This window comes from Panulirus ornatus, chromosome 3 (genome assembly GCF_036320965.1).
Source record: "Panulirus ornatus isolate Po-2019 chromosome 3, ASM3632096v1, whole genome shotgun sequence".
Taxonomy (NCBI): domain Eukaryota; kingdom Metazoa; phylum Arthropoda; class Malacostraca; order Decapoda; family Palinuridae; genus Panulirus; species Panulirus ornatus.
The window spans coordinates 37,575,658-37,601,162 of record NC_092226.1 but is presented as its reverse complement, the minus strand read 5'-3'; the positions used below and the strand labels follow the sequence as shown (position 1 = coordinate 37,601,162).

Here is a 25,505-nt window from a genome sequence, read left to right as displayed (position 1 = left end):
CAAAACTTCTACATATTATCAGATTGAAGATTATGAATTAAATACACTTTTGAAGTATATGAATATCTTTGAAATTATAACATTAAATACATTTTCAAACAACTTAAAATCACAAGGTTAGAAAAGAAACCCGAGTCAAGAGATATGGGATTTAACAGAAACATTAAAGGTGTGTTCAGGATGGTGTAGGAGGCAGCAAGACAAACAATTCCCAGAGGTAGTAAGGTTCTGATTATGGAGGGATTTAAAAAGAAAGAAATAGACTGTGCATATTTTGATTCTTGTGGAGATAAAGAAAAAAGTTCTATGCAGTGTTTGCATGAAAAATTCTGTATCAGCATATTGCTGACAGTCTTCTTGTAAAATAACATGGAAATTGAAATTGTCAGGTATGATTCACCACTTGGAATAAATGATCATGTAGTGCTTGAGTCTGACTATATACTTAGTAATTACATGAAAAAAAAGAAATCAGAGAGGAGATAGAATAGTAATTATATGAAAAAATGAGATCAAAGAGGGCATCAGAGAGGAGATAAAACTGTGGAAACTACACAGTGTTAAACAAATTCTTTGAGACTATGAATTGAGAAATAGAATTCCACAGCCAGAATATAGAATACTGTTTTAGAAAGTTCTTACAAGTGAGTTAAGAGAAAAAGTTAGAAAAGAGAGATTTTGTTCATTGTAAAATGTAAAAGATCAAAACGGCAGAGGGATGTGCTAAGGAAAAGATGTATTGTAGACGATAAGATTGCAAGCCATGCAAGTGGCAAGTAGCAGACTGAAGTAGCTATAACTGCATGTTGTGTTACATTTGGAATGCCATTGATTGAGGACAATGAAATGGAGGCAATGGGCAAGCATCTGTTGAGTGGCACCTCATAGTAAGTGACAGGCACCCAACTTCTTGGGAAGTATTACCATGCATGTATCAGAAAGGATAGTGGTGGTGGGCACAGTGAGCCATCACTGGCCCATGTTACTACTTTTTGCTCATCTTCCCATACTTACATTTGGGTATAATAACAACACAACACAGATTTCACCCTCCTCACCTTTTATCTTCTTTTTAAAAAATGGTACAACTTCTTTCAGATTTTCTGGTGCTGAATTGGAATGACACCACTGGTTGAAGAAGGCTGGGTCTGTCCCAGGGTTCCCTTGATAGACATTAAGCAACTGGGACCTACTCCTTTTGGAGGCAGCTGCAACAAATCTAACCTTCCCTCTTTAGAAAAACATCTCTCCTCTTCTTCCCCAGATCTCTCTGAAACTCAGTTGGATCTTTTCTCTGAAGCTCAGTTGACCAAGGCTGCTTCCCATTTAAAGCATCGTATTAAATTGGCAGGTTTCCCATTAATAGGGATTTGTTGTGTTGCCACAAAAGACAAGATATTTGTAAGTGCTTCTGCTGCAACTGAGGCAAAATGCTTTGATATTTTGTACAGTAAAAGAATATGTTGTCAGGGCCTGTTGCATGTGAGTTTTTCAAAGTTTTAATTACATTGCTTGTATAAGTAGGAGTGAATGGTGGTTGAGCATTTGTTTCTGGATGGATTTTGTGCAAGTTTTTCATGACTTATCTGTTTAGGGGGAATTGTTGGTTTGTGGCTAATTTCTGTTTAGTACCTCATGAGTGTGTTTGTGTGTTCTTTGGGAGAAGGCATGTCATTGGATTGCATCAGAAGTATTTCATGAGTTGAGGATCTGTGGATCAGGTGTTTGCTTTGAAGAATATATGTGAGAAATACTTAGAAGATAGATGGATTTCTGTGTAGCATTTATGGATCTGGAGAAGGCATATGATAGGGTTGATTGAGATGCTTTGTGGAAGGTTTTAAGAGTATATCATGTGGGAGGTTAGTTGTTAGAACCAGTGAAAAGTTTTCACAAAGGATGTAAGGCATGTGTCTGAGTTGGAAGAGAGGAGAGTGATTGGTTCCCAGTGAATGTCGCTTTGTGGCAGGGGCGTGTGATGTCCCCATGGTTGTTTATTTTGTTTATGGGTGGGGTGGTTAGGGAGGTAAATGCAAGAGTTTTGGGGAGAGAGAGAGAGGCGAGTATGCAATCTGTTGTGGGTGAGAGGGCCTGGGAAGTGAGTCAGTTGTTGTTCGCTGATGATACAGCTCAGGTGGCTGATTCGAGTGAGAAACTGCAGAGGTTGGTGACTGAGTTTGGTAAAGTGTGTGAAAGGAGAAAGTTGAAAGTAAATGTGAACAAGAGCAAGGTTATTAGGTACAGTAGGGTTGAGGGACAAGTTAATTGGGAGGTAAGTTTGAATGGAGAAAAACTGGGGGAAGTCAAGTGTTTCAGATATATGGGAGTGGACTTAGCAGCAGATGGAACCATGGAAGCAGAATTGGGTCATGGAGTGGGGGAGGGGGCAAAGGTTTTGGGAGCTTTGAAGAATGTGTGGAAGGCAAGAACATTATCTTGGAGAGCAAAAATGGGTATGTTTGAAGGAATAGTGGTTCCAACAATGTTATATGGTTGCGAGGCATGGACTATAGATAGGGTTGTGTGGAGGAGGTTGGATGTGTTGGAAATGGAATGTTTGAGGAAAATATTTGGTGTGAAGTGGTTTGATCGAGTAAGTAAGGAAAGAATACTCCCCACGTATTCCCTGTGTGTCATAGAAAGCGACTAAAGGGAGGGAGCGGGGGGCTGGAAATCCTCCCCTTTCGTTTTTGATTTTCCAAAAGAAGGAACAGAGAAGGAGGCCAAGTGAGGATTTCCCTCAAAGGCTCAGTCCTCTGTTCTTAACGCTACCTTGCTAATGTGGGAGATGGCGAATAGTATGAAAAAAAAGATATATGTATTTATTTGTTTTTATTATTCTTTGTCGCTGTCTCATGCACTAGCGAGGTAGCGCAAGGAAACAGATGAAAGAATGGCCCAAACCACCCACATACACATGTATATACATACACGTCCACTCACGCACATATACATATACCTATACATTTCAACGTATACATATATGTACATACACAGACATATACATATGTACACATGTACATGATTCATACTGTCTGCCTTTATTCATTCCCATCACCACCCCGCTACACATGAAAAGACAACCCCTTCCCCTCGCATGCGCATGAAGTAGCACTAGGAAAAGACAACAAAGGCCACATTCGTTCACACTCAGTATAGCTGTCATGTATAATGCACCGAAACCACAGCTCCCTTTCCACATCCAGGCCCCACAAAACTTTCTATGGTTTACCTCAGACACTTCACATGCCCTGGTTCAATCCATTGACAGCACGTCGACCCCGGTATACCACATCGTTCCAATTCACTCAGTTCCTTGCATGCCTTTCACCCTCCTGCATGTTTAGGCCCCAATCGTTCAAAATCTTTTTCACTCCATCTTTCCACCTCCAATTTGGTCTCCCACTTCTCCTCGTTCCCTCCACCTCTGACACATATATCCTCTTGGTCAACCTTTCCTCACTCATTCTCTCCATGTGACCAAACCATTTCAAAACACTTTTTTCTGCTCTCTGAACCACACTCTTTTTATCACCACACATCTCTCTTACCCTTTCATTACTCACTCGATTATACTACCTCACCACATATTGTCCTCAAACATCTCATTTCCAACACATCCACCCTCCTCCGCACAAATCTATCTATAGCCCACGCCTCACAACCATATAACATTGTTGGAACCACTATTCCTTCAAACATACCCATTTTTGCTTTCCGAGATAATGTTCTCGCCTTCCACACATTTTTCAACGCTCTCAGAACTTTCGCCCCCTCCCCCACCCTGTGACTGACGTCCGCTTCCATGGTCCCATTCGCTGTCAAATCCACTCCCAGATATCTAAAACTTCCTCCAGTTTTTCTTTATTCAAACTTACCTCCCAATTGACTTGTCCCTTAACCCTAATGTACCTAATGACCTTGCTCTTATTCACATTTACTCTCAGCTTTCTTCTTTCACATACTTTACCAAACTCAGTCACCAGCTTCTGCAGTTTCTCACCTGAATCAGCCACCAGCGCTGTATCATCAGCGAACAACTGACTCACTTCCCATACTCTCTCATCCACAACAGACTGCATACTTGCCCCTCTCTCCAAAACTCTTGCATTCACCTCCCTAACAACCTCATCCATAAACAAATTAAACAAACATGGAGACATCACACACCCTTGCCACAATCCGACATTCACTGAGAACTAATCACTTTCCTGTCTTCCTACTCGTACACATGCCTTACATCCTCAATAAAATATTTTCACTGCTTCTAACAACTTGCCTCCCACACCATATATTCTTAATACCTTCCACAGAGCATCTCTATCAACTCTTATCATATGCATTTTCCAGATCCATAGATGCTACATACAAATCCATCTGTTTTTCTAAGTATTTCTCACATACATTCTTCAAAGCAAACACCTGATCCACACATCTCTACCACTTCTGAAACCTTACTGCTCTTCCCCAATCTGATGCTCTGTACATGCCTTCACCCTCTCAATCAATACCCTCCTATACAATTTCCCAGGGATACTCAACAAACTTATACCTCTGTAATTTGAGCACTCACCTTTATCCCCTTTGCCTTTGTACAATGGCACTATGCATGCATTCTACCAATCCTCAGGCACCTCACCATGAGTCATACATACATTAAATATCCTTATCAGCCAGTCAACAATACAGTCACCCCCTTTTTTAATAGACTCCACTGCAATACCATCCAAAGCTGCTGCCTTTCCAGCTTTCATCATCTGCAAAGCTTTTACTATCTCTCCTCTGTTTACCAAATCATTCTCCCTAATCCTCTCACTTTGCACACCACCTCAGCCAAAATACCCTATATCTTCCACTCATATCATCTAACACATTCAACAAACCTTCAAAATACTCATTCAATCTCCTTCTCACTGTTACAAAAAGTCAGACTTTCTGAAATTTGTATTCTCATGGTGATGGGTAGTCTTGAAGATGCAAGTTTTCAGAGTATTTATATGAAAACTTCTTACACCAGTTCCACTTTGTACTTAAGGGGTTAAACACAAATTTTCTTTCACATGTAGTGATTTCAACAGTTGAAAGATAACATCAGTGCAACAATTGTTTTTGCCTGTGAAATGCATCAGATACCAACTAGCAGTGAAATACTGGCCCAAGATCTGTAGATCCTTTTGTTAGTGCCCTTGGGTCCCTCATAGTATCTCATAATGAAGCTTCTTGTATGATCAATTATGATATCCATTAATAATCCATTTAAAACCATTTTATGAAATAGGCACAGCTTCCTGCCCTACAGTAGATTGTGTGCAAAATAGTGAGGTTCTCTTGTATTTATATTGTTGTACATAATTTTTGAAGCACATTGTCTTTAACTGTGTTAGTCCTATCCATGTTTCTAGTTCCCATCTCTCTCACAAAAATTATTCAAATATGACTTTTTGTTCATTATGGTTAAGATATCCACTATCTGTTTTAAATGGTAAATTAATATCTTTAGTGAAATTATTATATTTGAAAGAGATAATGTTTTTGGAATTGACATTGATATTGACACATTGAAAGTGTCATAGTATATGAAATATGCTGGTAATTTGCTGTTCAGTGTTCTAATGATCTAATGTTTAAAGGTTCGAGAGAGAACAGCCAAGAGTTCAGCTATGGGTCGTACTTCATTCAGTGCTGGAACCCCAGACTCCTCATTTAGTGAGGAAGGAGGCACATCATCATTCCATCTTCATGGCGGCAAACGCAAGGCTTCTGCACCAGTCACTTCCCGCTCATCCTTCAATACTTCTGGTCAGTTTCTGTTTATTATAACCTCAAAATGTGTGCATATAGTTCGGAATACCATGCTTCAGTTTTTCTTATGGTATTGACTCTTGAAGTTATTATTTCGCAGTTTTTAGAATAATTTCTGAATGATGTTTTATTAGGTGACAGTCAGCCAGGAAGCCGTGGAGGGAGTCGTCCACCATCCCGAGGTCCAGGGTCACGTCCAGGATCTCGTCCTCCAAGTCGTGCTGGCTCGGAAGTGTCTCTTGACTCTTATGATGGAAGTCGAACATCCATGAGACGCACACCTTCATTTACAGGTCGCACACGCACACCATCTAGTCAGTCCTCTGGAGTTCAGCGGTCATCTTCACTCAGAAAGGTAAGGATGATAGTTAGGTTTTGTATGTTAGTTTTATCATAATTGGGTCCTTTAAACTGTACAGAATGAAGTACAGCATTATGGTTGACCTGCACTGGAGGAATTGCTTATTTCTGTTATGAAGTCTATACACCTTGGATTGTTAGGGCCTTTAAAAAGTAGTGAAGTATCAGTGATGGTGTTAGAAAGGACTTGAGTATCTACTGATATAACACTAAAACTTTCGTTTAAACAGTGTGTGACCATGGAAAATCTTCGGTACAGTTAGATGATTTAGTTGCCTTTTAGATGTACTGACTGATAAATCTTTTGTTTTTCTGTCCTCTAACTGTCTCTTCAGAGGTTTTGTTTTTACTTATATTTAGTCAGATTTATTTCATTTTGGCATGAAGTATTAAATAAGCCTTTTCTGTATTTCTTGGGAATTGATTATGAAGTAGAACCTGTATTATGTTAGTAAAAATATTGAATATTAGTCAGATTGATCTATATTGTTACTTTCATCCTGTTAACATGACTTGAAAACCATGAACAAGCCTTCAAGATCAGTGACTTTGCCTATTTCATTGTTCTTGAATATGGCTGCTGATAAAGTTTTGCCCATGGATTTTCCTTTTGGCAAATTGTCAAAGTTCTTGGCAGAATGACAGCTTTAGGTTCAGTTTAATGTAACTGCTCACTTAAACACAAATTAATTAGTTGGTGTATTTTCTTAAGCATAATCTAAGGCCAGATCAAAGTAAACAGGCTAAAGTTATTCATAAAGTAAAATTGAGGGACAAGGTTGTACAAACTATCATAAAAGATTGAAAGCACTTGGACTATTCATTCTATAAAAGAGGAGAAAGACTAGTTGTGATTTATGGCAAAAGGTAAAAGGAATTGAAAAGATTATTGCAATTGGTACCTGGTAACAAATAGGATTTAAGAAAAACATCCAAGTTTCACGATGTGAAAGAAACAGAGTAATTAGATATTCAAGAATTCTGAGGAAATTATCAAAAATGATTCAAGGAAAATATTCAAGAACCCAGCAAGAATGATGGAGAGGCTTTCTTAAATTTTACTCAGTATAAAAAGAAATTTGCAAGGAGTAAGCACTGAAACACACAGGAGAACCCTGGACAGGCTAGAAATGTTCCAAATTAACCCAAGATGGGCAGCCATGCACAGTATTGTGAAACAGTTATAATAGAAATATGTGTTAGCCCAACTTAATGACAGAATCTCATTTTAGGTACTCTCTCTCCTGTTTTTAGACTCCATTCGTGGACATAACCTACGTCAAGGCAAAAAAGCCCAGCCCAATAGCTTATTTTTATGTGTTAGAAAGCAAGTAATGATGTTATAAGTAACTTTCTCTAGAAACTTGGTCCTATGATTCATTTTACTTTTGTAAGGTAATTTAGATATGATGGCATCCTATGGAAATCCACTTTGTATTTGTCTGATTCACTAATGCTACAACATATTGCACCACCTTGCAAAATAGCAGTAGGATGTAAAACTCTGGACTTTAAGTATCTCATTTGTTTCTAAGAGGACTTTGTTCTATAATGGTGTGAATTTGGCTTGGCATTTACCTCATTTGATTTATGCAAATTTTATTTGATGGAGACTTTTTGCCCTAGTTAGGTAGATCAAGTGGCCACTACCCCGCCAACTTTTAACCACAAGATTAGTATGATATCTTTAATGTGCCATTTGAGTAAGAATGTTTTATGAGTGACATTATCCAAGACCTTTAATTAAAGCAAGCAAAGAATATAAAAACCTAAACTTGCCTTGAAAAGGGTCAGGAATTTGCTATTAAGGTACCTCACTGCTTGGTGGAAAGTGAAAACTTAATATTCTTTACAGTGAAAATGATGTCAAAAACAGTTATTAGTGAATGTGACTATTGGTTGTAACTAGACATTAAAGGGAGTTATATTCAATCATAACCTTAATACTTCAAAGTAAATTTGCTATTTCACGCTATTCCAACTGGACTTTGACAAATGTCCAGTACCTTTGACGAGAATAAGGGCTCAGAAAATCTCAGATTTTTTCTTTTTCTCTTAGTATATCTTTGATCCTTACCATTTTGTAATTTTGCTGAAATTTTTTATAAGATCACTTGCTGACCGTACAACTGAATCCAACTTTTAAGTCATTGTGTAATAGCTGAAAATACAGGTTCTGGTGATATTGATTTCCTTTTTTGTGACTTCAATTAATATGATTAACTAACTTATTTTATAATGATATTGTTTTTTCTGCATGTGATGGCATTTGGAGGACACACACTGAGTAGTTCTGTCCAATTATGCCTTCTGAACCCTGACATGAAAAATGTAACTGCCTTATTAAACCGTTTGCTATTCTCAGTATTTGTCTTTTGTGGGCCACTCAGTCATGGAACCAAATAATAAATTTAGTCTCTTGCTAAAGTTAGTAGACTTTTGGTGTGAACTGTGGCTGGCAACTAGAAAAGATTTGTTGCTTTATACATTTTCTTGAAAATGATAAGGCTTCTTGGATTAGTAAATCAAGGTGAGATGGTGTATCTTTGTGAACTATAAGGCAAAGTATGAGAAGTTGTGTTTATCACTGCTTTTACAAGGATCATACTGATAGTATGGACTAGGCAATAGCTCTGGTAATTTGGAAAAACTTTTAAATTGGTGACCAAAGCCTCACTAAACCTTATTTCATGATTATATCAGAACACAGGTAATTTAGCCCAGCAGCAACTCATGATAAACTGTGTAAACTCTGACTTGATATGATTGATTATCATTTGTTTAGTATCAGTAGGTCAAGAATCTGATAGTTTGAGTTATGAGTAAAACAAGCAGACTGGCAGATATTACATGTGCCATCAACTTTACGAGGAGTTAAAGGACATGAGAAGCAGTTGGTGACTCTCCAGAGGCCAAATATTCAGGCTCAGATAGATTAGTAATGAAGAAATCAGCAGTTACTTGCTTTGTCTGCTGTGGTGAAATGAGTTAGACAGACAAGTTAGATTTGTTATTGTTGGGTATTTAAGATCCCAAACATTGTATGATTTCAGTGTGATGTCTCCTAAATAACTTGATTCCCATAACGGTTTCATTCCACCTTCCATTGGTTGGTTAGTCAGCAGTTAGAGATTACTTTTCATTCAGAATTCATTGTACTTAAGGGTGATTTTAAGGGATGGTTTTCTTTGGTCTGAATTAAATGATTAACCTTTTCTGTAGTTGCCTAGGCCAGATGATTAGAGCTACAAAACTCCTCTGTGGTCTGTTCATAGTGAATTCATGCAACAAGGTGGACCTCACTCTCATTACCATCATATTTCAGTTTGCCTGTTGCTTCATTCCTAGTGGCATAATGCACACCTTATTTTCTTGATATATGCTATCAAACTATTAGCAACACCATAAATTAACATCAGTGTTTAGAAATATGAGTCTTCTACATTTTTAGAAGATCCATAAGATATTAATCCCACTATAATGTAGTCTTTATACCTAGAACCCCTTTCATAAAGACTCCTGCCGGCCAAAGCTTCCCAGCTTCCAGTAGCAGAGGAAGTTGAATCCTCTGGAGTGAGAAGTGCCTTGATGACATTGTACTCCCAGTAAGACATCCTTGCCAGAGGTGGCTTTTCACTTATGGTGTAACCTCCTACACGTAAAGACCAGTAACACCATCAACTAGGGTTGACATTCCTAGATTAATGAAGGAAGTCATAGTTCTTTTATGATAGTATCCATTAACCATAATTTTGGCTTGTAAATCTTTATCAGTGTTTTTTTCTTTGTATTATCTTTTAACTCAGTGATAAGTGTTGATAATTTTCTTTTGACAGAGGAATTTTATGTTGCTTGAGAGTTATTAGTGCAGGATCATTTGTTCAGTATCTTGAGGTTTAGAGCATAGAAGTTGGAGCCTTCAGTTAGGGATCTTGGCCTAAATGTCTTATTATGATGATATTGACTTTTTTTAAAAGTAAAATCTCTAAAGAACATAAAAATGTTGGACCTATGCTGTTATTAGTGAGTTGGGAGTCTAGTTGGATGTTTACACAGGCTGAGAATCATAAGGTGCAGTTTGACTGAGCATTTTGCCTTGGGAATCTTGGGTGTGTGTGCTTAGTTGAGTCATGATGGCTTGATTGTTGAATTTGTTTTGGAATCATAATTACCTGGCCCATGAACGGCAGAATTTGAGTTATTAGGAGTCATAAGCTACCAAATTAGGTTAGTTGGACTTTTCTTGTCAGGATTTAACTACTTTCACCAAACTGAAATTCTAGGCATCTGTTTGTCATGCCTCTTCTGTAAGTGTGCAGAAAATGATCTCATCACACAAAACAGATTTACTTTGACAAGAACAACTGTTGAATTCTTTGGTATATAGCATAGTATGTGTGTCTTAAAAATGGTTCTTTCATTGAAATAAAGTTAAATATTAAAGTTCTAAAGTAGATTATATTACAAACTGTCAGTTTCAGAATTTACTTACATTTCCTCTTGGTATGGGATACCTAAAAACATATTAAATTGACATATCACTGTTTATCATCAGTAGTACCTAAATACTGAATCACATGCATGCAAAAGACCTCATCCGTCTTGAATTTTGTAATATCTGAACTAGTATTTTTATAAGTAAACACTACCTTGGTGTTGTATAAATTGGGGTTTATGGCTAACATTTACTTACCCTTGGGCTCCTCACTTCCTCCAGGCCTCAGCCCCTGTCAAGTCCTCTACAGGCACTGTCAACGGTACAGGGACAGGTCACACGTCCGTCTCTTCAAGGTAAGATTTACCCCCTTTTGATAAAGTATAGATTGTATATACAGCACTAATTTAAGTATGGTTTGCTGTACATTTATGTGAAGTGTAATGTCATTGACTCATTTTGATTTCATGCTTTTTAAACCTGATTAGGTTGGCAGAATATGAAGATATAACAAATTAGTAGATGTTTTCATTGTATTTTTAAAGTTAATGGAATGAAAGTTAAGAAATCAGGGTTTTGAGACCACTTCTTGCTGCCCAAAAAATAATAATGAAAGGAAAAAATAGCCCCTTAGGTATAGCTAAAGTTTGTAGGAGTAGTGCTGCAATTATTTGATAACTGTAAAAAGAGGTTTGTAAATCAAAAAAGTGCAAGGGACTAACATGGATTATTCAAGAAGTGAAGGTGTAACTGAAAGAGTATGAGAAATGAAGAAATTGAGGGCTGTATACTAGTGCAAAGATATTAGTTAATTGAAGTATAAATCAGAATTACATGAATGGATGGAAATTTTAAGAACAAACAAAACTGTGAGTGATTAGTGGTAACAAATACAGATTTAAATGCAATTTTACACTCAAAATAACATTTATGTATATATATATATATATATATATATATATATATATATATATATATATATATATTTATACCTCTGTAATTTGAACACTCACCTTTATCCCCTTTGCCTTTGTACAATGGCACTATGCATGCATTCCGCCAATCCTCAGGCACTTCACCATGAGCCATACATACATTGAATATCCTCACCGACCAGTCAACTAGACTGTCACCCCCTTTTTTTAATAACTTCCACTGCAGTACCATCCAGACCCGCCGCCTTGCCGGATTTCATCTTCCGCAAAGCTTTCACTACCTCTTCTCTGTTTACCAAACCATATTCCCTGGCCCTTTCACTTTGCACACCACCTCAACCAAAACACCCTGTATCTGCCACTCTATCATCTAACACATTCAACAAACCTTCAAAATATTCACTCCATCTCCTTCTCACATCACCACTGCTTGTTATTACCTCCCCATTATCTCCCTTTACCGATGTTCCCATTTGTTCTCTTGTCTTACACACTTTATTTACCTCCTTCCAAAACTTCTTTTTATTTTCCCTATAATTTAATGATACTCTCTCACCCCAACTCTCATTTGCCCTCTTTTTCACCTCTTGCACCTTTCTCTTGACCTCTTGCCTCTTTCTTTTATATATCTACCGGTCATTTGCACTATTTTCCTGCAAAACTCGTCCAAATGCCTCTTTCTTCTCTTTCATTAATAATCTTACTTCTTCATCCCACCACTCACTACCCTTTTTAATCTGCCCACCTCTCACCTTCCTCATACCACAAACATCTTTTGCACAAGCCATCACTGCCTCCCTAAATACATCCCATTCTTCCCCCACTTCCCTTACCTCCTTTGTTCTCAAATTTCTCCATTCTGCACTCAGTCTCTCCTGGTACTTCCTCACACAAGTCTCCTTCCCAAGCTCACCTACTCTCACCACTCTCTTCACCCCAAAAACTCTCTTCTTCTCTGAAAACCTCTACAAATCTTCACCTTCGCCTCCACAAGATAATGATCGGACATCCCTCCACTTGTATCTCTGAGCACATTAACGTCCAAAAGGCTCTCTTTCACCCGCCTATCAATTAACACATAATCCAATAACGCTCTCTGGCCATCTCTCCTACTTACATACGTATGCTTATGTATATCTCTCGTTTTGACCCAGGTATTCTCAATCACCATTCCTTTTTCAGCACACAAATCTACAAGCTCTTCACCTTTTCCATTTACAACACTCAACACCCCATGTACACCAATCATTCCCTCAACTGCCACATTACTCGCCTTTGCATTCATATCACCCATAACTATAACCCGGTCTCGTGCATCAAAACTGCAAACACACTCAATCAGCTGCTTCCAAAACACTTGCCTCTCATGATCTTTCTTCTCATGCTCAGGTGCGTAGGCACCAATAATCACCCATGTCTCTCCATCTGCTTTCAGTTTTACCCATATCAATCTAGAGTTTACATTCTTACACTCTATCACATACTCCTACAACTCCTGTTTCAGGATTAGTGCTACTCGTTCCTTTGCTCTTGTCCTCTCGCCAACCCCTGACTTTACTCCCAAAAAATTCCCAAACCACTCTTCCCCTTTACCCTTGAGCTTCATTTCACTCAGAGCCAAATATCCAGGTTGATTTCCTCAAACATACTACATATCTCTCCTTTTTTCTCATCTTGGTTACATCCACACACATTTATACACCCCAGTCTGAGCCTTCGAGTAGGATAAGCACTCCCTGGGTGACTCCTTCTGTTTCCCCCTTCAGAAAGTTAAAATACAAGGAGGGGAGGGTTTCTAGCCCACCCTGCTTCCATCCCCTTTAGTTGCCTTCTACGACATGTGAGGAGTGTGTGGAAAGTATTCTTTCTCCCCTATCTCCAGGGATAAGGGAGGTTTAAGTTTGTTGAGTATTCCTGGGACTTTGTATGGGAGGGTATTGATTGAGAGGGTGAAGGAATGTACTGAGCATCAGATTGTGGAAGGAGAGTGTGGTTTCAGAAGTGGTAGAGGGTGTGTGGATCAGGTGTCTGCTTTGAAGAATGTATGTGAGAAATACTTAGAAAAACAAATGGATTTGTATGTAGCATTTATGGATCTGGAGAAGGCATATGATAGAGTTGATAGAGACGCTCTGTGAATATATTGGGAGGTAAGTTTGAGTGGAGAAAAACTGGAGGAAGTGAAGTGTTTTAGATATCTGGGAGTGGATTTGGCAGCGGATGGAACCATGGAAGCAGAAGTGAATCATAGGGTGGGGGAGGGGGCGAAAATTCTGGGAGCGTTGAAGAGTGTGTGGAAGTCAAGAACATTATCTTGGAAAGCAAAAATGGGTATGTTTGAAGGAATAGTGGATCCAACAATGTTATGTGGTTGCGAGGCGTGGGCTATGGATAGGAGGGTGGATGTGCTGGAAATATGATGTTTGAGGACAACATGTGGTGTGAGGTGGTTTGATCGTGTAAGTAATGATAAGGTAAGAGGAATGTGTGGTAATAAAAAGTGTGTGATTGAGAGAGCAGAAGAGGGTGTTTTAAAATGGTTTGGTTACATAGAGAGAATGAGTGAGGAAAGATTGACCTAGATGATATATGTGTCAGAGGTGGAGGGAATGAGAAGTGGGAGACCAAATTGGAGGTGGAAAGATGGAGTGAAAAAGATTTTGTGTGATTGGGGCCTGAACATGCAGGAGGGTGAAAGGCATGCAAGGAATAGAGTGAATTGGAACGATATGATATACCGGGGTTGACGTGCTGTCAGTGTATTGAACCAGGGCATGTGAAGCGTCTGGGGTAAACCATGGAAAGTTGTGTGGGGCTTGGATGTGGAAAGGGAGCTGTGGTTTTGGTGCATTATTACATGACAGCTAGAGACTGAGTGTGAACGAATGTGGCCTTTGTTGTCTTTTCCTAGCACTACCTCGCACACATGAGGGGGAGGGGGTTGTTATTTCATGTGTGGTGGGGTGGTGATGGGAATGAATAAAGGCAGACAGTATAAATTATGTACCTGTGTATATATGTATATGTCTGTGTGTGTATATATATGTATATATTGAGATGTATAGGTATGTATATTTGCGTGTGTGGACATGTATGTATATACATGTGTATGTGGGTGGGGTGGGCCATTCTTTCGTCTGTTTCCTTGCACTACCTCGCTAACGCGGGAGACAGCGACAAAGCAAAATGAATAAAGAAATATAAATATATAGATATATATATCCCTGGGGATAGGGCAGAAAGAATACTTCCCATGTATTCCTTACATGTTGTAGAAGGCAACTAAAAGGGGAGGAAGTGGGGGCTGGAAATCCTCCCCTCCTGTTTATGATTTTCCAAAAGAAGGAACGGAGAGGTGGGCCAAGTGAGGATATTCCCTCTAAGGCTCACTCCTCTGTTCTTAATGCTACCTCGCTAATGCGGGATAAGGCACAGAAGGAACAGAGAAGGTGCCCAGGTGAGGATATTCCCTCAAAGGCCCAGTCCTCTGCTCTTAACTCTACCTTGCTAATGCGAGAAATGGCGAGTAGTATGAAAAAAGGAAAAATATACGTGGGAAGTATTCTTTCTCCCCTATCCCCAGGGAATATATATATATATATATATATATATATTTATATTTATTTTGCTTTGTCGCTGTCTCCCGCGTTTGCGAGGTAGCGCAAGGAAACAGACGAAAGAAATGGCACAACCCACCCCCATACACAATATACACACACACACGCCCACACACGCAAATATACATACCTATACATCTCAATGTACACATATATATACACACACAGACACATACATATATACCCATGCACACAATTCACACTGTCTGCCTCTATTCATTCCCATCGCCACCTCGCCACACATGGAATACCATCCCCCTCCCCCCTCATGTGTGCGAGGTAGCACTAGGAAAAGACAACAAAGGCCCAATTCGTTCGCACTCAGTCTCCAGCTGTCACGCAGTAATGCCCGAAACCACAGCTTCCTTTCCACATCCAGGCCCCACACAACTTTCCATGGTTTACCCCAGACGCTTCACATGCCCTGATTCAATCCACTGACAGCACGTCAACCCCGGTATACCACATCGATCCAATTCACTCTATTCCTTGCCCGCCTTTCACCCTCCTGCATGTTCAGGCCCCGATCACACAAAATCTTTTTCACTCCATCCTTCCACCTCCAATTTGGTCTCCCACTTCTCCTTGTTCCCTCCACCTCCGACATATATGTATGGGTATGTATATGTGTGTGTGGGGATGTGTAATGTATATATATGTGTATGTGGGTGGGTTGGGCCATTCTTTCATCCATCTGTTTCCTTGCGCTACCTCGCTAACGCGGGAGACAGTGACAAAGTATAATAAATAAATAACATTTATTTATCTATATTTATTTATATATATATATATATATATATATATATATATATATATATATATATATATATATATATATATATATATATATATATATAAATAAATATAGATAAATAAATGTTATTTATTTATTATACTTTGTCACTGTCTCCCGCGTTAGCGAGGTAGCGCAAGGAAACAGATGAAAGAATGGCCCAACCCATACACATATATATACATTACACATCCCCACACGCACATATACATACCCATACATCTCAACGTATACATATATATACACACACAGACATATACATATATACGCATGTACATAATACATACTGTCTGCCCTTATTCATTCCTGTCGCCACCCTGCCACACATGAAAATCCCTCCCCCTGCATGTGCGCGAGGTAGCACTAGGAAAAGACAACAAAGGCCACATTCGTTCACACTCAGTCTCTAGCTGTCATGTATAATGCACCGAAACCACAGCTCCCTTTCCACATCCAGGCCCCACAGAATTTTTCATGGTTTACCCCAGACACTTCACATGCCCTAGTTCAATCCATTGACAGCACGTCGACCCTGGTATACCACATCATTCAAATTCACTCTATTCCTTGCAAGCCTTTCACCCTCCTGCATGTTCAGGCCCCGATCACTCTAAATCTTTTTCACTCCAACTTTCCACCTCCTATTAGGTCTCCCACTCCTCGTTCCCTCCTTCTCTGATACAGATATCCTCTTTGTCAATCTTTCCTCACTCATTCTCTCCATGTGACTAAACCATTTCAAAACACCCTCTTCTGCTCTCTCAACCACACTCTTTTTTATTACCACACATCTCTCTTACCCTTTCATTACTTACTCGATCAAACCACCTCACACCACGTATTGTCCTCAAACATCTCATTTCCAGCACATCCACCCTCTTCCGCACAGCTCTATCTATAGCCCACGACTCGCAACCATATAACATAACTCTTCCTACATGTACACATGCCTTACATCCTCGATAAAAACTTTTCACTGCTTCTAACAACTTACCTTCCACACCATATATTCTTAGTACCTTCCACAGAGCATCTCTATCATCTCTATCATATGCCTTCTCTAGATCCATAAATGCTACATACAAATCCATTTGCTTTTTTAAGTATTTCTCACATACATTCTTCAAAGCAAACACCTGATCCACACATCCTTTACCACTTCTGAAACCACACTGCTCTTCCGCAATCTGATGCTCTATACATGCCTTCACTCTCTCAATCAATACCCTCCCATATGATTTCCCCGGAATACTCAACAATCTTATACCTCTGCAATTTGAACACTCACTTTTATCCCCTTTGCCCTTGTACAATGGCACTATGCAAGCCATAGTGCCATCCCTTGGGATAGGGGAGAAAGAATACTTCTCATGTATTCCCTGCATGTCGTAAAAGATGATTGAAAGGGGAGGGGGTTGCGGACTGGAATTCCTCCCCTCTCGTTTTTAATTTTCCAAAAGAAGGAACAGAGAAGGAGACTAAGTGAAGATATTCCCTCTAAGGCTCAGTCCTCTGTTCTTAACGCTACCTCGCTAATGCGGGACATGGCGAATATGTATGAAATATTCATAGCATGCATGAATGCCACATTTTGATTATTTATTGCTTTATATTGCATTACATTAGTTTGCTTAACTAACTCTTATTTAGCATGTATTTTCTAATTATTATGCTAAGAATAGTAGCTTTTATGTTTTAGGTAATACTCTGTCATTTGTAAAATAAAAGCAGCACATTGCTTCCTTTATCATATATGAACTAACAGGTCACGTAGCATGACAAGGACTCCATCAGCATCCAGTATTCCAGTGGCTGTGGCATCCTCATCCAGGTAACCTAACAACTAACCACTAGCCATTTACTTTCTTATTATTATTTTCTTTGCTGTTAATGCATAGCTTATGATTATAGCCTCTAACCAGATTTGTTTTATCACTCATTTAAATAATCTTGAAAATATGTTTCCATGTCTCTCTCTATCTATTCCTTCTACTTAAGTATGAATGTATGCGTGTGTATATCTCTGTTTATTTATTTATGTATATCTTTCTTCTTTCTTTCATACTATTCGCCATTTCCCGCTTTAGCGAGGTAGCGTTAAGAACAGAGAACTGGGCCTTTGAGGGAATATCCTCACCTGGCCCCCTTCTCTGCTCCTTCTTTTGGGAAAAAAAAAAAAAAAAAAAAAAAAAAAACGGGAGGGGAGGATTTCCAGCCACCCGCTATCTTATCTGTCTATCTCTATGTACATACATATAGGTGTTACTGGACTCCTGCTAGTGGTTCTACCTTGTGAAGTCTCATTAAGGTACTTTTTGCCCCCAAAGAAGTTAAGCATGCCCATATTTTTGCCTGGAGTGCAACCTAGAACTTGCAAGAGCCCTATAGATGGGATCCTGGAATTGTGTGTTGGGTAGAGCTGTACATGTGTGTATTATATTTATAATTACCTTTGGACATATTTCTGTCATAGAGTCCTGGTGTTACCAAAGACCTTTCTAAAGGCTCCTGCAGCCCAAGGCTGAGGCACTTCCAGTTATAGAGTAATGTAAACACCTTTGGAATGAAAAGTACTTTGACAAGACTGTATTGCCAATGATGCAGCCTCAAAAAAAGTGACTTTCCACTTGTGGTGTAACTTCTAGCAGGTGGAGCCCTGTAACAAGTGTGTGTGTGTGTGCATATATTCCCTCTAAGGCTCAGTCCTCTGTTCTGAATGCTGCCTCACTAATGCGGGAGATGAATAATATGTACAAAAAAAGAATAAATATTTTTTTTCTTTCATACTATTTACCATTTCCTGCATTAACAAGGTAGCGCTAAGATCAGAGTACTGGGCCCTTGAGGGAATATCCTCACGTGGCCCCTTTCTCTGTTCCTTCTTTTGGAAAATTAAGAAAAAAGGGGGGAGGATTTCCAGCCCCCCCCCCCCCCCCCCCCCCCCCCCCCCCCCCCCCAGTCACCTTATGCGACATGCAGGGAATACGTGGGAAGTATTCTTTCTTCCCTACCCCCAGGAATAAAGAGCTGTGGTTTCGGTGCATTATTACATGACAGCTAGAGACTGAGTGTGAACGAATGGGGCCTTTGTTGTCTTTTCCTAGCGCTGCCTCGCACACATGAGGGGGAGGGGGTTGTTATTCCATGTGTTGCAGGGTGGCGATGGGAATAAATAAAGACAGTATAAATAAAGACAGTATGAATTATGTACATGTGTATATATGTATATGTCTGTGTTTGTATATATATGTGTACATTGAGATGTATAGGTATGTATATTTGCGTGTGTACACGTGTATGTATATACATGTGTATGTGGTGGGTTGGGCCATTCTTTCGTCTGTTTCCTTGCGCTACCTCGCTAACGCGGGAGACAGCGACAAAGCAAAATAAAAAAAAAATAAGAAATATATATATATATATATATATATATATATATATATATATATGTGAGAAATACTTAGAAAAGCAAATGGATTTGTATGTAGCATTTATGGATCTGGAGAAGGCATATGATAGAGTTGATAGAGATGCTATGTTGAAGGTATTAAGAATATATGGTGTGGGAGGCAAGTTGTTAAAAGCAGTGAAAAGTTTTTATCGAGGATGTAAGGCATGTGTACGTGTAGGAAGAGAGGAAAGTGATTGGTTCTCAGTAAATGTAGGTTTGCGGCAGGGGTGTGTGATGTCTCCATGGTTGTTTAATTTGTTTATGGATGGGGTTGTTAGGGAGGTGAATGCAAGAGTTTTGGAAAGAGGGGCAAATATGAAGTCTGTTGGGGATGAGAGAGCTTGGGAAGTGAGTCAGTTGTTGTTCGCTGATGATACAGCGCTGGTGGCTGATTCATGTGAGAAACTGCAGAAGCTGGTGACTGAGTTTGGTAAAGTGTGTGAAAGAAGAAAGTTAAGAGTAAATGTGAATAAGAGCAAGGTTATTTGGTACAGTAGGGTTGAGGGTCAAGTCAGTTAGGGAGGTAAGTTTGAGTGGAGAAAAACTGGAGGAAGTAAAGTGTTTTAGATATCTGGGAGTGGATCTGGCAGCAGATGGAACCATGGAAGCAGAAGTGAATCATAGGGTGGGGGAGGGGGCAAAAATTCTGGGAGCCGTTGAAGAGTGTGTGGAAGTCGAGAACATTATCTCGGAAAGCAAAAATGGGTATGTTTGAAGGAATAGTGGTTCCAACAATGTTGTATGGTTGCGAGGCGTGGCTATGGATAGAGTTGTGCGCAGGAGGATGGATGTGCTGAAATGAGATGTTGAGGACATTATGTGGTGTGAGGTGGTTTGATCGAGTAAGTAACGTAAGGGTAAGAGATGTGTTGGAAATAAAAAGAGCGTGGTTGAGAGAGCAGAAGAGGGTGTTTTGAATGGTTTGGGCACATGAGAGAATGAGTGAGGAAAGATTGACCAAGAGGATATATGTGTCGGAGGTGGAGGGAACGAGGAGAAGTGGGAGACCAAATTGGAGGTGGAAAGATGGAGTGAAAAAGATTTTGTGATTGGGGCCTGAACATGCAGGAGGGTGAAAGGAGGGCAAGGAATAGAGTGAATTGGATCGATGTGGTATACTGGAGTTGACGTGCTGTCAGTGGATTGAATCAGGGCATGTGAAGCGTCTGGGTAAACCATGGAAAGCTGTGTATTATTACATGACAGCTAGAGACTGAGTGTGAACGAATGTGGCCTTTGTTGTCTTTTCCTAGCACTACCTCGCACACATGAGGGGGAGGGGTTGTTATTTCATGTGTGGTGGGGGTGGTGATGGAATGAATAAAGGCAGACAGTATAAATTATGTACCTGTGTATATATGTATATGTCTGTGTGTGTATATATATGTATATATTGAGATGTATAGGTATGTATATTTGCGTGTGTGGACATGTATGTATATACATGTGTATGTGGGTGGGGGTGGGCCATTCTTTCGTCTGTTTCCTTGCACTACCTCGCTAACGCGGGAGACAGCGACAAAGCAAAATGAATAAAGAAATATAAATATATAGATATATATATCCCTGGGGATAGGGCAAAAGAATACTTCCCATGTATTCCTTACATGTTGTAGAAGGCAACTAAAAGGGGAGGAAGTGGGGGCTGGAAATCCTCCCCTCCTGTTTATGATTTTCCAAAAGAAGGAACGGAGAGGTGGGCCAAGTGAGGATATTCCCTCTAAGGCTCACTCCTCTGTTCTTAATGCTACCATCGCTAATGCGGGATAAGGCACAGAAGGAACAGAGAAGGTGCCCAGGTGAGGATATTCCCTCAAAGGCCCAGTCCTCTGCTCTTAACTCTACCTTGCTAATGCGAGAAATGGCGAGTAGTATGAAAAAAGGAAAAATATACGTGGGAAGTATTCTTTCTCCCCTATCCCCAGGGAATATATATATATATATATATATATATTTATATTTATTTTGCTTTGTCGCTGTCTCCCGCGTTTGCGAGGTAGCGCAAGGAAACAGACGAAAGAAATGGCACAACCCACCCCCATACACAATATACACACACACACGCCCACACACGCAAATATACATACCTATACATCTCAATGTACACATATATATACACACACAGACACATACATATATACCCATGCACACAATTCACACTGTCTGCCTCTATTCATTCCCATCGCCACCTCGCCACACATGGAATACCATCCCCCTCCCCCCTCATGTGTGCGAGGTAGCACTAGGAAAAGACAACAAAGGCCCAATTCGTTCGCACTCAGTCTCCAGCTGTCACGCAATAATGCCCGAAACCACAGCTTCCTTTCCACATCCAGGCCCCACACAACTTTCCATGGTTTACCCCAGACGCTTCACATGCCCTGATTCAATCCACTGACAGCACGTCAACCCCGGTATACCACATCGATCCAATTCACTCTATTCCTTGTCCGCCTTTCACCCTCCTGCATGTTCAGGCCCCGATCACACAAAATCTTTTTCACTCCATCCTTCCACCTCCAATTTGGTCTCCCACTTCTCCTTGTTCCCTCCACCTCCGACATATATGTATGGGTATGTATATGTGCGTGTGGGGATGTGTAATGTATATATATGTGTATGTGGGTGGGTTGGGCCATTCTTTCATCCATCTGTTTCCTTGTGCTACCTCGCTAACGCGGGAGACAGTGACAAAGTATAATAAATAAATAATATTTATTTATCTATATTTATTTATATATATATATATATATATATATATATATATATATATATATATATATATATATATATATATATATATATATAAATAAATATAGATAAATAAATGTTATTTATTTATTATACTTTGTCACTGTCTCCCGCGTTAGCGAGGTAGCGCAAGGAAACAGATGAAAGAATGGCCCAACCCACCCACATACACATATATATACATTACACATCCCCACACGCACATATACATACCCATACATCTCAACGTATACATATATATACACACACAGACATATACATATATACGCATGTACATAATACATACTGTCTGCCCTTATTCATTCCTGTCGCCACCCTGCCACACATGAAAATCCCTCCCCCTGCATGTGCGCGAGGTAGCACTAGGAAAAGACAACAAAGGCCACATTCGTTCACACTCAGTCTCTAGCTGTCATGTATAATGCACCGAAACCACAGCTCCCTTTCCACATCCAGGCCCCACAGAATTTTTCATGGTTTACCCCAGACACTTCACATGCCCTAGTTCAATCCATTGACAGCACGTCGACCCTGGTATACCACATCATTCAAATTCACTCTATTCCTTGCAAGCCTTTCACCCTCCTGCATGTTCAGGCCCCGATCACTCTAAATCTTTTTCACTCCAACTTTCCACCTCCTATTAGGTCTCCCACTCCTCGTTCCCTCCTTCTCTGATACAGATATCCTCTTTGTCAATCTTTCCTCACTCATTCTCTCCATGTGACCAAACCATTTCAAAACACCCTCTTCTGCTCTCTCAACCACACTCTTTTTTATTACCACACATCTCTCTTACCCTTTCATTACTTACTCGATCAAACCACCTCACACCACATATTGTCCTCAAACATCTCATTTCCAGCACATCCACCCTCTTCCGCACAGCTCTATCTATAGCCCACGACTCGCAACCATATAACATAACTCTTCCTACATGTACACATGCCTTACATCCTCGATAAAAACTTTTCACTGCTTCTAACAACTTACCTTCCACACCATATATTCTTAGTACCTTCCACAGAGCATCTCTATCATCTCTATCATATGCCTTCTCTAGATCCATAAATGCTACATACAAATCCATTTGCTTTTTTAAGTATTTCTCACATACATTCTTCAAAGCAAACACCTGATCCACACATCCTTTACCACTTCTGAAACCACACTGCTCTTCTGCAATCTGATGCTCTATACATGCCTTCACTCTCTCAATCAATACCCTCCCATATGATTTCCCCGGAATACTCAACAATCTTATACCTCTGCAATTTGAACACTCACTTTTATCCCCTTTGCCCTTGTACAATGGCACTATGCAAGCCATAGTGCCATCCCTTGGGATAGGGGAGAAAGAATACTTCTCATGTATTCCCTGCATGTCGTAAAAGATGATTGAAAGGGGGAGGGGGTTGCGGACTGGAATTCCTCCCCTCTCGTTTTTAATTTTCCAAAAGAAGGAACAGAGAAGGAGACTAAGTGAAGATATTCCCTCTAAGGCTCAGTCCTCTGTTCTTAACGCTACCTCGCTAATGCGGGACATGGCGAATATGTATGAAATATTCATAGCATGCATGAATGCCACATTTTGATTATTTATTGCTTTATATTGCATTACATTAGTTTGCTTAACTAACTCTTATTTAGCATGTATTTTCTAATTATTATGCTAAGAATAGTAGCTTTTATGTTTTAGGTAATACTCTGTCATTTGTAAAATGAAAGCAGCACATTGCTTCCTTTATCATATATGAACTAACAGGTCACGTAGCATGACAAGGACTCCATCAGCATCCAGTATTCCAGTGGCTGTGGCATCCTCATCCAGGTAACCTAACAACTAACCACTAGCCATTTACTTTCTTATTATTATTTTCTTTGCTGTTAATGCATAGCTTATGATTATAGCCTCTAACCAGATTTGTTTTATCACTCATTTAGATAATCTTGAAAATATGTTTCCATGTCTCTCTCTATCTATTCCTTCTACTTAAGTATGAATGTATGCGTGTGTATATCTCTGTTTATTTATTTATGTATATCTTTCTTCTTTCTTTCATACTATTCGCCATTTCCCGCATTAGCAAGGTAGCGTTAAGAACAGAGAACTGGGCCTTTGAGGGAATATCCTCACCTGGCCCCCTTCTCTGCTCCTTCTTTTGGGAAAAAAAAAAAAAAAAAAAAAAAAAAAACGGGAGGGGAGGATTTCCAGCCACCCGCTATCTTATCTGTCTATCTCTATGTACATACATATAGGTGTTACTGGACTCCTGCTAGTGGTTCTACCTTGTGAAGTCTCATTAAGGTACTTTTTGCCCCCAAAGAAGTTAAGCATGCCCATATTTTTGCCTGGAGTGCAACCTAGAACTTGCAAGAGCCCTATAGATGGGATCCTGGAATTGTGTGTTGGGTAGAGCTGTACATGTGTGTATTATATTTATAATTACCTTTGGACATATTTCTGTCATAGAGTCCTGGTGTTACCAAAGACCTTTCTAAAGGCTCCTGCAGCCCAAGGCTGAGGCACTTCCAGTTATAGAGTAATGTAAACACCTTTGGAATGAAAAGTACTTTGACAAGACTGTATTGCCAATGATGCAGCCTCAAAAAAAGTGACTTTCCACTTGTGGTGTAACTTCTAGCAGGTGGAGCCCTGTAACAAGTGTGTGTGTGTGTGCATATATTCCCTCTAAGGCTCAGTCCTCTGTTCTGAATGCTGCCTCACTAATGCGGGAGATGAATAATATGTACAAAAAAAGAATAAATATTTTTTTTCTTTCATACTATTTACCATTTCCTGCATTAACAAGGTAGCGCTAAGATCAGAGTACTGGGCCCTTGAGGGAATATCCTCACCGTGGCCCCTTTCTCTGTTCCTTCTTTTGGAAAATTAAGAAAAAAGGGGGGAGGATTTCCACCCCCCCCCCCCCCCCCCCCCCCCCCCCCCCCCCCGGTCACCATATGCGACATGCAGGGAATACGTGGGAAGTATTCTTTCTTCCCTATCCCCAGGAATAAAGAGCTGTGGTTTCGGTGCATTATTACATGACAGCTAGAGACTGAGTGTGAACGAATGGGGCCTTTGTTGTCTTTTCCTAGCGCTGCCTCGCACACATGAGGGGGAGGGGGTTGTTATTCCATGTGTTGCAGGGTGGCGATGGGAATAAATAAAGACAGTATAAATAAAGACAGTATGAATTATGTACATGTGTATATATGTATATGTCTGTGTTTGTATATATATGTGTACATTGAGATGTATAGGTATGTATATTTGCGTGTGTACACGTGTATGTATATACATGTGTATGTGGTGGGTTGGGCCATTCTTTCGTCTGTTTCCTTGCGCTACCTCGCT

General features: G+C 39.8%; 1 protein-coding gene across 50 annotated transcripts in view; it reads left to right on the top strand.

Annotated features, from left to right (window-relative positions):
• The window catches only part of shot (dystonin-like protein short stop), a 249,766-nt gene that overhangs the window by 203,668 nt on the left and 20,593 nt on the right, over positions 1-25,505 (top strand). For 24 of the 50 annotated variants that reach the window (XM_071687017.1, XM_071687007.1, XM_071686970.1 and 21 more), the window contains 4 exons: positions 5,631-5,799; positions 5,937-6,157; positions 10,880-10,953; positions 17,708-17,773. In XM_071687017.1, the coding sequence (XP_071543118.1) occupies positions 5,631-5,799; positions 5,937-6,157; positions 10,880-10,953; positions 17,708-17,773 (530 nt within the window). Of the gene's footprint in view, positions 1-5,630; positions 5,800-5,936; positions 6,158-10,879; positions 10,954-17,707; positions 17,774-23,909; positions 23,976-25,505 lie in introns of all 50 variants that reach the window. The other 26 variants (XM_071687161.1, XM_071687267.1, XM_071687257.1 and 23 more) reach the window with 2 other exon arrangements.